This window comes from Pinus tabuliformis, chromosome 4_1 (assembly GCF_031772625.1).
Source record: "Pinus tabuliformis cultivar Carrire ecotype Pingquan chromosome 4_1, CPIR1, whole genome shotgun sequence".
Taxonomy (NCBI): domain Eukaryota; kingdom Viridiplantae; phylum Streptophyta; class Pinopsida; order Pinales; family Pinaceae; genus Pinus; species Pinus tabuliformis.
The window spans coordinates 329,760,643-329,778,145 of NC_142303.1; the positions used below are offsets into that span (position 1 = coordinate 329,760,643).

Genomic DNA, 17,503 nt, shown 5'->3' on the forward strand with positions numbered 1-17,503 from the left:
AAAAAAAAAATCTAAAACAATCCACAAAGCATTATATTTATGAATCATTGATAAACGGGCAAATTTAACACTAGTCAAATATAATATAATTCATAAAAGTGACATAAAATATAATATAAATATTGGAAAATAACAAAAATTAAATCTGCACAGTTCAAATCACAACCTGGACCAGGGAAAATCATGTTCAAGGCTTCGAAATTCGAGTTGAACATTAGAGTTTTGTTTAGGTGCACACTCGGTAATGCAATTCTTTTGAAACATGGCATCATCTGAAATAGTCCCTCAAATTTCTATAAATAGAGTTCAAGGAAGCTTTTAAGACAAGTCTACGATCAAACACTCTACTACTCTGAGATGTCCCTGTCCTTATCTGAGCACACAACGGCGCCACAGAAACATTATTTGGTACTTCACTGTAGAGGTAGAATGTGAAGGGCGGAGAACCGATAGATAGAAGAAGCACTGAAGGTCTGACTCACTTATTCTGGAGTGATCTCTGTGGGTTTTGATTTTGCAGCCAGAGAAACTGCAAGTATCTTCCCCTTCATCTGTAAATGCATGCATGCAAGTGTTCATGTGGTCAGATGACACTTACCCAAAGGTTGGGCAACACTCAGTGTCAGAAGATAGAGAAATATGGCAATGGTCCACCATATTGAGGATCAAATCTGCACAGGAAATGTTCTTCTGAAGAAAACCAGAGATATCAGTCCGAAATCAGTGATCAATCCACCTTTTAGAAGCCAGCCATCTTCAAACTCAGGAAGCATGGAGCACAGAGTCTTGCCTGTCCAATCTTCATTTGAATCCAATAAGCCATCCAAGGTACATTATTGGTATCCCATGTTTATATTTTCTCAAAATGCTGGTTTGCTATGTTAGAATAATGGGTCCATATGTCTTGGTTACTGACTGTAGAATATTCAAAAATGTCTGTTTGTCTGCCAGGAAGTGGTGGTTAAATTGCCCAAGTACGGTGTGGAGAACCCATTTTCAGAAAACTTCCATACCCATCATCAGCTTGATCCGCTGTGTAAAATCAATCTCAGAGAAACATCCGAGTTTGTTAAGTCTTTCCCCATGGCGAAGAAGAATGTGAGTAATAATAATAATCCTTTTACAGAGAAATGGGCTGCTGGGGATCCTGAAAGTAGGCCTAATTCAGAATTGAAGGTCCACAGAATAAGAGAAGGCAATCGTCTCAGTGTGCCCAAAAGGCTAGATTGCCTAGGTACCCCTCCAAGACCCGCAGAGAATCCTCTTCCAGTGAAATATATGACGGCCATGGGGGGGTTTTCAAGGAGGGCTTTTCCTTCAAAGTGGGATGATGCGGAGAAATGGCTGATAAATTCTTCCTGCAACGATTCATTATCTCATAATAATAGTAATAATAATAATCCTTTCGGTCGTTTTATCAAGACTAATACTAATACTTGCAGGACCCTTGCCCTTGGCTTCCAATCTCAGGCTTGTGAAACAAATGCAGTGAACCCAGTTTCTGGGAATGAGATGAATGCAATGGGGCTCAGGCATGGCGAAATTATGGGTCAAAAGGTTGGTACTGAGGATGTCAAGCTGAGGGCAGGATCGGATGATAGAAGCAATATGGGCGACAAATATCTTGGAGGAGGGTTAGTTATGGGTGATGTTTCAAGCAGAGTCTCAAGCTCTGTTTTGTCCACAGATATTAACCTATCATCCAGCTTAGGCTCTGGGTCCTCAGAACATGGGGCATTTGCAGCTTTGCCATCCGATGTCTTTATGAAAGGTCTGTTGCGTTGTACACTAGTTTGGCGCATTGAATTGCCTGTTTGTTTCTATGTATTTATAGTGTTTATTGGTATTGAATGCTTGCAGATAAATTTACTGATAAAGTTGAACCAGCTCCCAGATATAAGGTCTTAGAGCCTGGGAAGATACAACATTATGGTAAACATGAAGGTTTTCAGTCCATGAAAGATGCCTGTACCGAGGTCATCCCAGCAGTTCAGCACCGGGATATGGGAACAGATATGACACCCCTCGGAAGTTCTCGCACTTCTCGTTGCCATACTCCTGTTAAAGCTGGTTCTCCTGCTAGGCATAATACTCCTGCCAGTAGATCTGCACTGATAAACAGCGCTGGCATCGACATTGGTGAACTGGAAAAGTGCCATTTTGCCAATTTAGAGCTCCAGGGCTTGCCATCGGGTATTCAGTTCAATTCAGTTGATAAGAGTGTTTCCACTTGGAGTTCGAGGGAGGAAGAGGAAGAAGAGGTCTCGAAGAGCTTGAGGCATTTTGACATGGGTGACTGCAAGAAGAGCATTGTTGAAATCAGAGCTGCAGCTTGGGAAGAAGCAGAACGATCAAAGTGCTTTACCAGGTAAGCGTCGAACCCAAGGATGATAGAGTGAAAGCTTATCGATAGAGAAGACTTTATTTTGACAAATCTATGTTCAAGTTTATTAATCAAAGTATGAAGTCCGTCATTTTACAAAGGAGATATTTTAGGGCCATCGTTATCTAAATGACTGATTCTGGAATATTTTAGAAATATGAGGGACAGACACAAAGTGAACTGTTTGATTTCGCTCCAGATTTCTGAAATATTCCAGAATTTCCAATATACTGAAGTTCAATAAACATGTTAGTGTGTTCTGTTGGACTTCACTCCTGTCCATCAAATTTTCAAAATATTCCAGAATCTGCAATCGAGTGAAGTTCAGCAGACATTTTAGTGTGTTTGATATTTATGACATAAAAGATGGTTTAACTGACACAAGGAGGGGAAAGGTAGAAGGTAAAATCATGTATATACCTGAAGGATAAAACCATGTGGAGAGTATTTGGGAGTTTATCCTCGATTTGTTAAAATCCTGAATGGCAGTTCTGGTTCGAGCTATACTGTTAGCGATTCTCGTTCTGTTATTCATTTCATGCAAGTGATAAAGAAACTGGTTTCTTGTGGGGTATTTCTCAGATAGATGTAGGACTATATAGATGGCATGCGGAGACCAATTGGCAATAAGCTAATGGTCTGCTGCTTTGCCAAGGGTGGGGTTCATGGAGTACTACGCCAACCAAGAGATTTGCCAATAGGTCTCTGGATTGATGTGGTAGTCTCTCCCTCACTTTACTACTAAAATTATTTGGTGGTGTTCATGTGTTTTCTGGGTTCCCTAGCTTCTGATCGCTGTCTTTGTGATGCCTTCTTAAATGCAAACCTACTAAATCACAGTGCTGCATCCCTATTTGCAAACGTTCACATTAATATGGCAAACCTGCTAAATCACAGTGCCGTATCCCTATTTGAAGGAGAAGAAAAGAAGTCGCGGGATTGAATGGAACCTTGTGCTAAAAACAGTCATCCCCTGTTGTTTAGGACCATTTTTCCTAGCAGTTCAGCAGTTGTGGGTAACAGTTTTCCTAGTTTACTGCATCAATAGATGGAAGCCACACCATGGGACCATAGCCTAACAAGTGGAGATCCATAATGTGATAGAATAGGGCAATAGAAAATTGAACTGAACCACAATGGAAAAGGCTTCATTGATACGAGTCACCTCGTTTCAAATTGGATAACATATATTTTGAGGATGCATAGCCCAAAGTTCAAAGATTGTGTTTCAATTTTAGACAAGTATCTCTGATTTGAATTTTAGACAAATAGCTCTGATCAAAAAGTTTACTAGTACTTGCTTTTATACCACTTCGGAGATTAAACTTTTGAGAATGCACAGTTAGTTGAAACTTGAGATAGAAACCGAGCATGCACATATTTAACATCGTGTTTGAGTTCAAGTACATAACCTTTATCAGGGAAATTTTTGGATGGATTAGAAGAATAAGGGCCATTTGTTATTGATTCTCCTTATATTCATCGAAAACCATTGATTCCTTACAGTAGCTCCCAATTATAGGAAATTTATATAACCTTGCCTTAAATTATTCGGCCAGAACTTTTGTGATCTGTAATTTCATTCTCTGTAAAATGGCTCTAAAAACTCAGTTGATTCAGAAGAAGCTGAGTTTTGGCATACTATAATGTAGATCACATCCTGCCTTAAAAATTTCAAATTACTTCAATTTATTTTTCCACAAAATACATAATTGAAGCTAAACCTTTCTTGATTTGTAGTTTCAGTCTGTGTAAAATGGTTCTAGGATGAGAAACTCCGTTAGTCCAGAAGAAGCTCATTTGATGCAAATCTCTAACATAAGTCACAATCTGCTTTAAACAATTTCAAATTATTTCAATTTATTTTGCCACAAAATCATGATCAAAATTAGCTTACAATAGTATGAAATGGCCTTTTAAGAGATTACTAGCATTTGTTATATATAATTTTGCAATAAAATGTTTGAGCATTCAGGTTGTCTGTAAATTTCAGATATCAGCGAGAAGAAGCAAGAATTGAAGCGTGGATAAATCTCCAGACTGCTAAAGCTGAAGCTGAAACCAAAAAACTTGAGGTATGGGTTGTGTGCCTATAAATACTTGTAAACATTTTCGAATATTTGCAGAATTTTGGTTCTTTACAGCATTTAGAAAAATTCCATTGAACAGTTTATTCAAAGTTTCTTCTGGCATGTTTTGTTGTATGTTACTGAGGAAAAAAGGTTACGTTGTATGCTGGTTTTTTCCTTTTCCTTTTTGTTTTGGAAAATTCCATATATGTTACTAACAAATGAATTTATTAGAAAAGCAATTATACATAAGCCCTACAACGAGGAAGAGGGCTAGCATATGTATGTGTAAGTCCCCTGCCTACTGTAAGCGGGAGACTTAGGATATCTGTACATTAGCCCCCTGCCTGCTGTAAGCAAGAGGGCTAGCATATCTCTGTTGACTAGACATGAAGACTATCTACACCTCTAAAAATTACTGATAATGGATTTGTAATTTGACATTTATTTTATTGCAGAATTGCTATCTTGGCAAACTATTTAGGCATCTCTCTTTAACTTCTGAGTAGGATATATTTTCAACAGTGTTGATTTTATTGTCTAGAGTAGCACATTGTATAGTCCAGGTGGTTTGGGGATGTGTAATGCTGTGTTCGAAGAAAAAAAAATTAATTAACATAGATCCATTTTAACAATGTCTAATCTATCACGTGTCAAGATGATGAAAAACCTCAAGTTGCAAATTTGAATTGCTTGCACCTTCAAACAAAAATGAACTTTGCAGAATTTTTATATGGGTTAAGATGAATCTATCACGTGTCAAGATGATGAAAAACCTCAAGTTGCAAATTTGAATTGCTTGCACCTTCAAACAAAAATGAACTTTGCAGAATTTTTTTATGGGTTAAGAATCAAGATGAATCTAAGCTAGTGAAATCAATTTGATGGATTCAGATCTCTGATCTCTATGCCTTTGGTGGTTTCTTCCCTAGGGTCTAAATAAAATTATTGGTTCTTCCAAAGATGGAAAATTATGGTTTCGCTTAAAGCCTATACACTAACAAAATCATTGGGTTCACCTGAATGATGGAAAACTACAGAGAAACCAATGATGGAAAACTACAGAGCTAACACAAGTGATAATTGGGATTGATATTCAACACAGATCCTTTTTAACCTTAGATTTATTAAGCAGGAAGTACAATTTTCATTAATTTTTTAGGTTGTAAAGCATCTAAGTTCTCAATTTTTAATGTATCCATCTTATGAATAAGGAATCAGGATCTTAGTGTGCTGGCACCCAAAAAAGTTTGTGTTTTGGTTTTTTTATATTTATTTAAATTAATTGTAATTTCATTATTTCTTTGACAAATTTACAAATTTACATTCTTCACATGCGTTTTTGACTTTTCTAAATGGTCTCACATGGAACATTCCAAAGCTGAAATAAAAACCCCAAAAAGAAGTTACTGAAAAATCAACCCCAGATAAATATGATGCCAAATTTCATTTTTTCAATTAACATGTGGGTTCAATAATAAGGCATAACAATCAATTTATTGTTGTGGCATGGCAGGTCAAAATAGAGAAGATGAGATCTCATTTAGAGGAGAAGCTGATGAAGAAAATGGCAGGAGCCCATAAGCGTGCAGACGAATGGCGAACAGCAGCCAAAGCACAACATGCAGAGCAGATCCTAAAAAGTGCTGAGCGCGCAGAGAGAATGCGCAGAGATGGCAATGTCCCTTTCAATCTTTCAGCCTGTAGCTGCTTCTCCTGTCGTCCCTGAACTCACAGAAAAAACCTCCACTTCCAAGGGTTATTCTTTCAATGTCTTGAAAACCCAACTGTAAATGTAGTTCCAGCAATGCCATGAAATATCCACTCCGCTGGCCATTGGCCAACAACTATAAGGGCTGTCAGGGGCTTTGTCTGTGCATATCGTTCACGCAAATAGTCGATCTAATCTAAGTCCCTCTGCACACTTCACGAGAGTTTGGGAATACAAAAAATTGTAAACAAGCGTGTACGCATGCATGAATCAAAATGAATGTCACTCCGTCCATTGTATTTTGTGAATGTCACTCCACAGGTCTTGTCACGGTTGGTACATGCTGCCATCACCAGACCCAATAATTATAAAATGGTTTCATGGTATGCCTGTGCCATGTGGTGTTTTGGAGCCTTGTGTGATTGTGGGGCTCAGGGATTTGATTCATCATTATGTCATCAATATTTTAATGGCAAGGATTACTCTGATACCAAGATCTTGAAGTCAAAGATTTGGGCAAGATCTCTATTCACTGGTTAATTATGTCTTACATGGTGTTTCTAGTTTGACTGCCTTTGTCCATTTTTTGTTGAATGTATATATAAATGAAACCTAGTAAAACTACCCAAAACTAATCCTAGGAATTTTATATTTGCTTCCTTGATTTGAATGGAGATCAAACTAATCCTAGGAATTTTATATTTGCTTCATTGATTTGGATGGAGAAAAGTTACCCAACACTAATCTCAGGAATTTTATATTTTTGCTTCATTGATTTGAATGGAGAAAAGCTACCCAACACTAATCTCCGGAATTTTATATTGGTTTCATTGATTTGAATGACAAAAGCTACCCAACACTAATTTAAGGAATTTTAAATTTGCTTCATTGATTTGAATAAAGTAGAGCTACCAGACCATAATCTTATTTGTGGCTTTGCAATTTTTTTTTGTCTTGCAAAGTCAATCTTATCTTCCCAACATGGTGGAAATTATTAAATTATTAAATGGGTCATCTAACATAAATGTTTTTCATCGAAGGAAGAATGGGGTTGGATGGGAATTGCTTTGATAGCTGTGATTGACACACCTAGGATCTCACACAGAAGTAGGGCATGTGTTTTTTCACATGGTAGGGATATGGTTCAGCAGCAATAGACTAGTGACTGATGGGTGGTTTACATCTTGAACTAATGCGGTTTACAAATATAAGTTTACTGAATGTGATTTATCAATCACATCTATGCATTAGTATGAGTTTATTAAATATGATATAATACTAAATTAGTATGAGCTTAGGAGATGTGATTTAATAATAATTTATTATTATTTTTAATTGAAATTATTGCCATATTATTAAAAAATATTGTAATTATATTTTATAGTATGTAAATATATGTAATGCTATTTTATAAGGTTGGTTTAAAATTTAAATATTTAAATCATAATGATTTTTTTCTTAAATTTCAAACTTTTTAAATTAATCTAGATCTATCAAGGGCTGAGAGGATCAAATTAGCCTAGTACAGCATCTTTACCATAACTATGGTAGAGAGTGCTTCTCCACACAACAATATCATCATAAAGAAAACACATTGATATATAAATAAGAAAATAAAATTGATATATACCATTTGAAGTGGTACATCATACATCAAGATTAAAATATGATATATATCTTGAGTCATAAGCTCTAATAAGATATGATACAAAATCATAATCATGTATATATATATATATATCATAAGATGAATCACAGCAATAAAAACAACAGATTTTTTCATCTTGTTTGCTTGATAGAAAATGATCACAACAAATAATAGCATAACATCGAAATCATGCCCGCATTGCTATCCTCATCATCATTATTACGCTGTAAGCATTAAATAAGAAAAAAAAATATTTACCATGTTTAATCAATAAATTTTCTTGAGTGAATGATACATTTTTATTAGGATCCTAATAAAGGTACATAGGATTCGCGCTCTTAATTAAATGTCAATTTCATATCCCATACATGATAAAATCCAATGGAAATATTGCAAATTTGTAAATCCTAAAATTTCTAAAACAAGTTTGCTTAGTTTTGAATGACATCTAAATTTCTACTTTTTCCTAATCATCTTGAAATAGTTAATGTTAATGTTAAAGATTTAAGTAAAAGGGTCAAAATTTAAGAATTTAATACTAGGTTCTGTATCTCACGAAATGAATCATCATAATGAAAACAATAGATTTCTGATTGTTTTCTTCAAGAAAAATAGTCGTAAGTGTTCTCAAAGCTCAATCTCCTACCACACTTTCCAAAAATAAAGGTTAAATAAACAAGAATTTGGTTACAAGGCAATATTGACATAGGCACAATGATTATCTCCATATTATAAGGATAATTTACAAAGGGCAAATTATTTTGATATTTGTTGTTGATATTATTATCAAAATTAGTTTTAGTGATATTATTGTGATAATATGAGTATATTGACAAGTGTAACACTATTTAAAAAATGCCTAAAGTTTGAATTTGATATTCTAATATTATATTACATTCCTTAAAAAAAGGTTTTTGAAATTTTATCTAAATATATAATTGCACAAAAAATAACAAATTTTAAAACACATATCACATTACTAATTAAGCAAGTTTATAAATTTCTTGTTGCATTTCATTAATTGTGACACTTTGATTCATTTTTACCATCTCCACCTTCTTTGGTTGTCGCTAGACAATTTCTTTCTCTTTATCCCATGTTGATCTAATTGATAATCCATCCATTGAGTGGGTTTTGGAGTTAATTCTAATCAAGGTAGCAATTGTTTGCGCGAGAGCTTTACATTCATCATATAAATCCACAATTTGTTGTTTCTAGTGGTGTAGGGTGTCCATCAACAAAATGACTTAGATATATCTATTAACTTCTTGAGTTTGCACTCTATATGAATGATGTAATTGAGATTTTGTTGCCAATAAGATAACCCTTGTATCTTATTAGCACTAGTTGAATTTCTAAATTTCACAAAGAAAATGCTAACATACTCCATTAAGAACTCAACATAAATCCCAAACAACTATACTTCATTAAAAAAAAATACCATCTACAAAACTTGATATCACTATCCAAATAATCCAACTACACCAGTGATAAAAAGTCAACCACTTCCCTTAATAGAGAATAGCATTAAGCTAAAGCAACCCCATAAACTTAACTACCTTGATTACTAAACCACAAAATAAGTCATGACCAGAATAGCCACAACATATTAAGAACCACAAAATCCATATATGAATTGGTGATAATCATTATAAGTAATATAAACTTAAAATTGTTTTTTAATTAATTTTTAATATACTTTTACTACTTAAGAAATAAATATAAATTGATTTTTAATGTATTTTTATTTTTTACGAAATAAATTTAAGGTTGTAGTTTAAATGTTTTAAATTTTAATTATTTTTGGGCATATTTTTGTTGGAATAATGGAGAAATATCTATAAGATTCTCCTATAATTAGATCTTGTTATATGTTGAATTGTTTTATTTTATTAGACTTTTTTGGTTGGCAATTCTTATATTCTAGGAAGTTGTTCAATAGAAATCTAATCCTATATATGTAATAGTTTGGTGGCTTGGTGAATGCAATAAAGTGTTTTGGTGCAGTTTCTTGAGTGAGCAATTGTCTCACCATAGCACTGCATCCTTCTTCAAATCCCGTCTTTCTTATTTTTGTGTTGGTATTAGAGTAGAGGGTTGTTCGAGTTGAGGGTCATGGGGCTTGTGTGAGCATGCTTGGTGTGAGAGTCGAATGCGTGTGTAGCTGCTTTGCGACACAGTGGGGTTTGAGATACGTGAGCATGGAGTCGTGTTGCTAATTGGTCGACATGTGTGGAGGAGTTTCCTGACATGTGTTTGGAGGAGGATGAATTTAAAGACCAACCTTGGCTACTTGTGCATATGACCTGGAGACTGTCTGGCATGTGGAAAGGAGCATTGGAGTTGTCAAACATGCATTAAGAGGAAAAAATTATGAGTTGTGTGAATTGTGGACAATTGGAAGGGATTGCTGCATATATTAAGCTGTCATGGAAGACTGCGAAGGAAGGATTATTTTTTTTGCAATAAAATAGTGCAACGTTGGATAGGTACATAACCTGAGCGGTATTGAATGAAAATGGGTCGAGAATGCTACAACCATTGTCGCTGATATTAAAAGTCATCCACCGATGAATTGGAGTTGCTATAAAATCATATGCTATGAAACTGCGAAATCTGCTACGAAATTGCAAAATCTGCAACGAAATTATGAAACCTACTATGAAATCAGTTGCTACGAAACTGCATAAACCTAGTTTGATTTTATCTTAAGTTGTTTATGCATCCTTTTAAACAGTCAATCATTATGTGTGGGCTTAAAATTGCTAATTGATTTGGAAGTTGGAGAAAGTTTTACTTTAAAATGGCTAATCCTCTAGCATAATCATACCTGCATGAGGCAACCAAAGTTGGATGGTGCCAATTACGTGAATTGTAAGTTTAAAAGGAAGACATTGATGGAGAGAAACAATGTTTGGTCAATGGCGAGTGGTGATGAAGTGAAGCCAGAGACAGTTGCAGGAGCTACAACTACATCAATTCAAGATTGGGAGAAGCGAGAGACTAAGGTGAAAGTGTTGTTGTTAATGTCTGTAAAAGACAACATTATATTGCATATTAGAGACTGCAAGACATCAAAGGAGACTCGGTTGATGCTCAAGGACTTGTACGAAACAAATAATACAAATCGATTCCTATCCTTGAAGAGTAAGCTTATGTCTATTAAAATGGAAGAAAATGAAAGTATCAATAATTTTATTTCAAGAATTAAGGATTTTAAAGATAAACTTGGAGACATAGGTGAAGTAGTGTCTAGCACTGACATAATCACAATAACCTCAAATGGAATGCTAGATGAGTATCAAATGTTCATCACAGGACTTGCAACAAGGGAGAAAGTTCCCACTTTTGATGAGTTGGCAGGTATACTCATGCAAAAGGAAGAAAGATGAAGGAATCTTAAGCCTCAAAATTATGATTTGGCGCTGATGGCAAAAGGCAAGCTACCTTTTAAAAGGAAGCCTTGGGAAGGTAATAAAGGAGGAAAGACAAAATCCAACATTTGAAAAGTCACAGTTAGGGATGACATCTCCAAAGGTTGACCTTAAATGTTATTATTGTGGAAAGTTTGGACACTACTCTAGAGACTACATGAAAATAAAATACCATGAGTCCAAACATAGAAATAAGAGGCACACTGGTAATTTTGTTGATAGAGGAGAAAAAATGAATGATGGCATAAGAAAATTTATACTGTTTGTTACAAATGCCGCACTATCTGCTGAAATTTACTATCTAAATACTTGGTTTGTTAATTTTAGAGCCTCTATTTGTATGCCCTGTAATAGGAATTGGTTTGAGAACTTTCATGAAACTAACAATGCTATGAATATATATCTTGAAGTGATCGTGCACATGAAATCAAAATGTATGGGGATGTGCCAACGACATTACCTAATAATCACATTTTAAACTAATTCACAATGAGATGTATGTTCCTAGTATTAGGAAGAATCTAATTTCAGTCTCCACTATAACTGATCAAGGCTTAAAGTTTGAATTTGTAAATTCACACTGTGTGGTGAAAGACATGTAGGATCACTTCAAGGTCATTGTGATACGAGTTAGGATTGGTGGTTAGTATAAGCTCAATGTGACAACCAAAAGTCATCAAGCATTCGCATCCACGACAATGACAACAAAATCTCTTTGGCATCAAAGGTATGGTCATATTAATTTTCATGATTTATTACAGTTTCAAAAACAAGGAATGGTAGAAAGGATTCCAATATTGAAGAATGAGTATTCTGCATGTGAAGGGTGTGCATTAAGAATAATGCATATGGAAGATTTCTCTACTCATATAGATAAAAGAAAAAGGGATGCTCTAGAATTTGTGCATACAAATGTATGTGGTCCTATGCAAACTAGATCATTAGGTGGAGCATATTAGTTTATGTTATTTATTGATGATTGTACAAAATATACATGGGTATATTTCATGAGAAAGAAGAGTGTTGTATTTGAATATTTTAAGGAGTTCAAAACTATGGTTGAAAAGAAAACATGAAAATACATCAAGATCCTTCGATCAAATCAAGGGGGAGAATACATTTCAAATGAATTCATCAAGTATTGCAAATCCCATGGAATTTTACAACAATACACAATACCATATACTCTAGAGCAGAATGGAGTAGCTGAAAGGAAGACCAAAACATTGGTTGAATGTGCACGAAGCATGTGTTTTTGTGTAAGCTTGGCAACACTATCTTTTTCTATTAATCATATATAGGCAGGTAACAAAAAATATGTCTGGTGGCCTCAACCTACCCGAGGAAACCAGGTCTATTGGCCACCGATCAACATCACATGCTATCCAAAATTTAAACAGTTTGAGAATATCCATCCATGCTAAATACACTACTGTATCTACTATATGTTTAATCATTCTACCATAAAAGTAAATGCTATCCAATCGGATCATTATAGTAACAAAAAACATTACATCCTATCTAATCTACTTTCAGTTATATGATAATTCAATGGGAGTCGAGTCCTTAGCACTCAACCCTAGCACTTCATTCTGCAATAGGCTTTGAATTTGTTTCTCCATTCGGCCAAAGCAGACATTCTGAGGATATTGCTGCACCTGCGTAGCCTGAATCTCCCCTTGAATATCCTTTAAGCTTAGCTCCTCTTGTCGTGTTTGCTGTGGTTCCTCTAGATTCCTGTTTGCTGTCATGGCCCTATCTAGCAGGTTCTTCATCACCCAGTAAAGATGGATTGTCTGTCTAAATAATGGTCGCCGGCCTCGGGTGTCTCCCGGATCTATGAAAAAGGGATCCCATTCCTCCGTTGGAAGTAGTTTTGTCGCTGCCTTGGCATTTAGCTACGCCTCCCATGTTGAAATTATGGCCTTAAATTATGCTGGAGTTCCTCCATGGTATGCATGCATGAGGTTCTGCATGTTTTCCTCTCGAGGTTTCTTGCCCCTCTTCCACTGGGTCTTGTTGGTTGAGGCCACCGACGTTTTCTTTTTGTTTTTTTCCTATTTGCAAGCACGACGACCCCCTCTTCTTCCCGACCCCGCTTCCGCCTTCACCATTTTTCTTTCACTCAGAGTTTCTTCCAGCCACCGCCACTCACGATTTCTTTCCTTATCCCGTAGTAGGAGTGCCGAAGTCAAAAGGGGAGGAAAATTAAATAAACCTGTAAGAGTAGCATAAGCACAAACATTATAACCAAACCATATGTCAATATTGGCCTCCGGCCATTCCATGTGAAGCACCATTACAGAGTCTCGAGTTCGGGTTTGAGGGATATGACCCGAATTCCCCTCAATCCCTTCACGTCTTTCCTTCAACCTTACTGTGCCCAGATGTAAGTGGTATTCATCCCTTAGCCTCTTAATTCCCCCCTTGGAGTAGTCGACCCACTGGGTTCCTGGCTTAGGCGCAATGACTACCAAGTTGATGGAAAAGCAGGGTTTGAGGTGTTCAGGAAAAAGGATGCAAGTGGTTAACCCAATTCTAATTGATAATACAAGCTTGTCGAGGTCTAGAGCCCCCTGTTCCTCCCTCCTACTCCTATGTTCATTGAAACTACCTTGCAACCCAACTTTAACTGAATTGGCTGAGAGAATATGAAGAACATACCCAGGACCTCCCCATAGTCAGTCATTCGTCCCTCTACCCTGCCATGTCTCCAGTTCCACTGGATTAAACTTGCTATGGCATAGTGACTAGATGCACTGGGGTTCAAACCCCCCAACTCCTAGTTATTTCCCCTTTTCTCCAAAGGATTACCAGGAAGCCAAGCTATAGCTAGTTGGTCGAGCTTACCAACTATGTGGTGCCCCAACACCCCGTTCCTACCCCACTGGGTTTGAAAGTCACCCAAGAACCAGACTAAGCCAGATTGGACAAACATGCAAGCGTTGTGAATCCCAGACCCCCCTCTCATTCCTCTCTGGCTCTGAGAATTTCCAGGCGACTGCAAGCCCTCAGGGGAGCCTCAGCCCCTTCTTTGTCCCAGACATCTGGTATTAACGAGAGCGGGAGCAAATTTCATGACCCAGGAGCCAAGAGTCGCCCCTAACCCTCCATGGATCCCCTTTTTCCCCAACAGGCTACCATATAATGCAGAAATTAAAATACTAGACATCAACAACAGAGAACTGAACCAAATTTCTTCCGAAACATTCGAAACCACCACCATTCATTGTCAGACCAACCTCCATTCTTGCAGCATTAACTCCATATCAAGACTAAGGCAGGCTTGAATTACATACCAGTTTCCTTCCGAGGCGTTGATGGCATTTTCCTGGTGGTGGTGGCAATCCCTTCCTCCGCAGGCAAGGTCCTCCCCCCAGCTTCTAGTCTCATCTCCTGCTGCCAGTTTCCACCTCCAACCTTGCATGCATGCACTCTGTCTTCCTTCACCACCTTTCTTCCTTGTTTAACATCCAATGTTCCCTTTTGTTTTCCTGAGACGATCGAACCCTGTTGACTTTATCTCCTGGTTCCTCCTACCGCGCGCGTGTGGGGTCCTTGGGTGGGCTGCCCACTATCCTTGGCCACTTGTCCCTCATGCATGTCCATGACCCATCTCTGGATCTCCTTTCCCATCACACCCTGATCGAGGGCGAATGTGCACGAAACATGTTAAAAGGTAAGAATCTTACCGAATTATTCTTTTTGGGATGAAGTTGTTAATACTGTTGTTTACTTAAAAAATAGAAGTCCAACTAAAATTTTAGATCATAAGACTCCTTTCGAAGCATTTTATGAATATAAACCACCAGTAAGCCATCTGAGAATCTTTGGTAGCCAAGCATTCTCTCATGTTCCAAAAGGAGATAGGAGGAAACTTGATGCAAAAGCTATCAAGTGTATCTTCATAGGTTATTGTTCTGATCATAAAGCTTATAAGTTGTTTGATCCTTGCACTCATAAAATATTTGCAAGTAGAGATGTATTATTTCATGATCTTGCAAATGAAGGCCATAAGAATGACAAGTATGATGCATGACATATCCCTTATGAGTATGATGATGTCAAAGAGGAATTAGATGATGAACAGAAACAAAAAGAGGAGGAGGAGGAATCCAATGACATGGACACCTATAACAGTGACAACACACGAGGAGGAAGAGATGATTCACCAAAAAGTAAAAAAAGAGAAGAAAACAACGAAGTACCAAGAAGGTCATCTCGTCAAACTCAACCACCAGTAAGATTTAAAGATTATGCCTTAATGACTAAAGTTATGAATGTCATAGAACCTTCAAATTTCAAAGAAGCTAATGAACATAAAGAGTGGAGAGATGCAATGAAGGATATGATTCTATAATGAAGAATGATACTTGGGAACTAACATAATTGCATTAGAGATATTTTGATGTCTAAAATAGACCTCCTAAGGAATATTATAAAATAATAGTGCAAGTAATAAAATAAGATTAGATTAAACCATTAAATTTTAGAGGGAAAAAAGAAAAAACTATTTTTCAACTTATCTCCATACAGTTTTTACTCAAATTTCGAGTGGGACCACTCATTGGATGCATAATTCAATTCCTCATCCAAGGAGTACCTATTTTTCATACTTTCAATGAACCATGATACACAAAAAATGAGAAATACATGAAAAAACGTGATTGCAATCATTTTTTTTCATGTGTTTCTCATTTTTCAATAATCATGTTTTTTCATATATTTCTCATTTTTCATGTAGCAGGGTTTATCGAAAGTATGCAACATAGGTACTCCTTGGATGAGGAATTAAATTCCACATTCAACGAGTGCTCCCATTTGAAATTTGAGTAAAATCGTAGGGAGATAAGTTGAAAATATGAGCACGAAATATTATTATTATTATTATTATTATTTTAAATCTTTTTACTTTTTAATTCCAAAAAATTTGACGAATCATCCCCCATGGTTGGCATCATCATCTTGAATCCTAATGGTTCTTATAAAGTTGATTTTGGTTGTGTGTTTTTGTTTTGAGGCCCATTTTTTATCTCAAAATTTCTCTAAAGTTGCCTGAAAATAAGGTACCCATAGGATCCAAATGGTTGTTCAAACCTAAATTTAAAGTTGATGGAAGTATAGATAAATATAAGGTCAGGTTAGTTGCAAAAGGATACTCACAAAAAGAGGGAATTGATTATGAAGAAACTTTTGCACCTATAGCTAACATAAATATAATTAAAATTATGATTGCTTTAGCTACAAAACATAAATGAAAACTACATCATCTAGATGTTAAATCTTCCTTCTTGAATGGGGAATTAAAATAAGAAGTATATCTTGTTCAACCAGAAGGGTTTGTTAAAAAGTGTCAATAACACCCTATTTACAAGTTAAAGAAAGCATTATATAGACTGAAACATGCACCAATATCATGGAATGTGAAGATTAATTCTTTCTTTCTTCATAAAGGTTTTATGAAAAGAAAAAAATGACCCTAACCTATATATCAAGACAAATCAAAAGGGGTACGTTATTATGATTTCTTTGTATGTTGATCTTAGTATAACATGCAATGCTTCTAAGTCAATTGATGAAATTAAAGTACAACCGTCACATGAGTTTGAAATGAAATACCTTGGTGAATTGCACTATTGCTTAGGTCTTGAGATATGGAGAGAAGGTGGATAGACATTGGTTACACAGAGTAAGTATACTAGGTAGTTACTGAAAAGATTCAAAATGGACCAATGTAGGGAAGTATCAATACCATTAGAAAAAAGCCAAACTCTGCAGCAATGATGGGACAAGAGAGGTGGATGGTACACTGTATCATCAACTGGTGGGAAGTTTAAACTATCTCACTACAACCAGGCTATATATAGAATATTCAATCAAAATTCTAAGTCAATTCATGGCCAAACCTCTTGAAAGCCATTGGGGAGCAGCAAAGTGAGTTCTTCGGTATCTAAAAGGAACAATTAACTTTGGTATTAAATATACTGATGACCTTGATGTTGAGTTGGCAAATTATTTGACTCAGATTGTGCCAGAAATCCTAATGACAGAAAATCAACTTCAGGTTATGTATTCAGTATTAGATCTGGGATTGTGGCTTGGAGTAGTAAGAAATAACCAGCTGTTTCTTTGTCATCCATTGAAAATAAGTACAAAGACTTGTGAAATGCTACATGTGAAGCAATTTGACTGAGGAAAATTCTTTAAGATGTAGGAGAAGTACAGAAAAAACCAACTATTATCAAGTGTGACAATCAA

General features: G+C 36.1%; 1 protein-coding gene across 1 annotated transcript; it reads left to right on the forward strand.

Annotated features, from left to right (window-relative positions):
• The first annotated feature begins 212 nt into the window (after positions 1-212).
• LOC149175622 (Remorin family protein) lies at positions 213-6,703 on the forward strand. The gene is made up of 5 exons (XM_089419721.1): positions 213-828; positions 952-1,771; positions 1,861-2,368; positions 4,377-4,458; positions 5,969-6,703. The coding sequence occupies exons 1-5, from the start codon at positions 640-642 to the stop codon at positions 6,179-6,181; spliced, it is 1,812 nt and encodes a 603-aa protein (XP_089275847.1). The 5' UTR covers positions 213-639; the 3' UTR covers positions 6,182-6,703.
• The last annotated feature ends 10,800 nt before the right edge of the window (positions 6,704-17,503 follow it).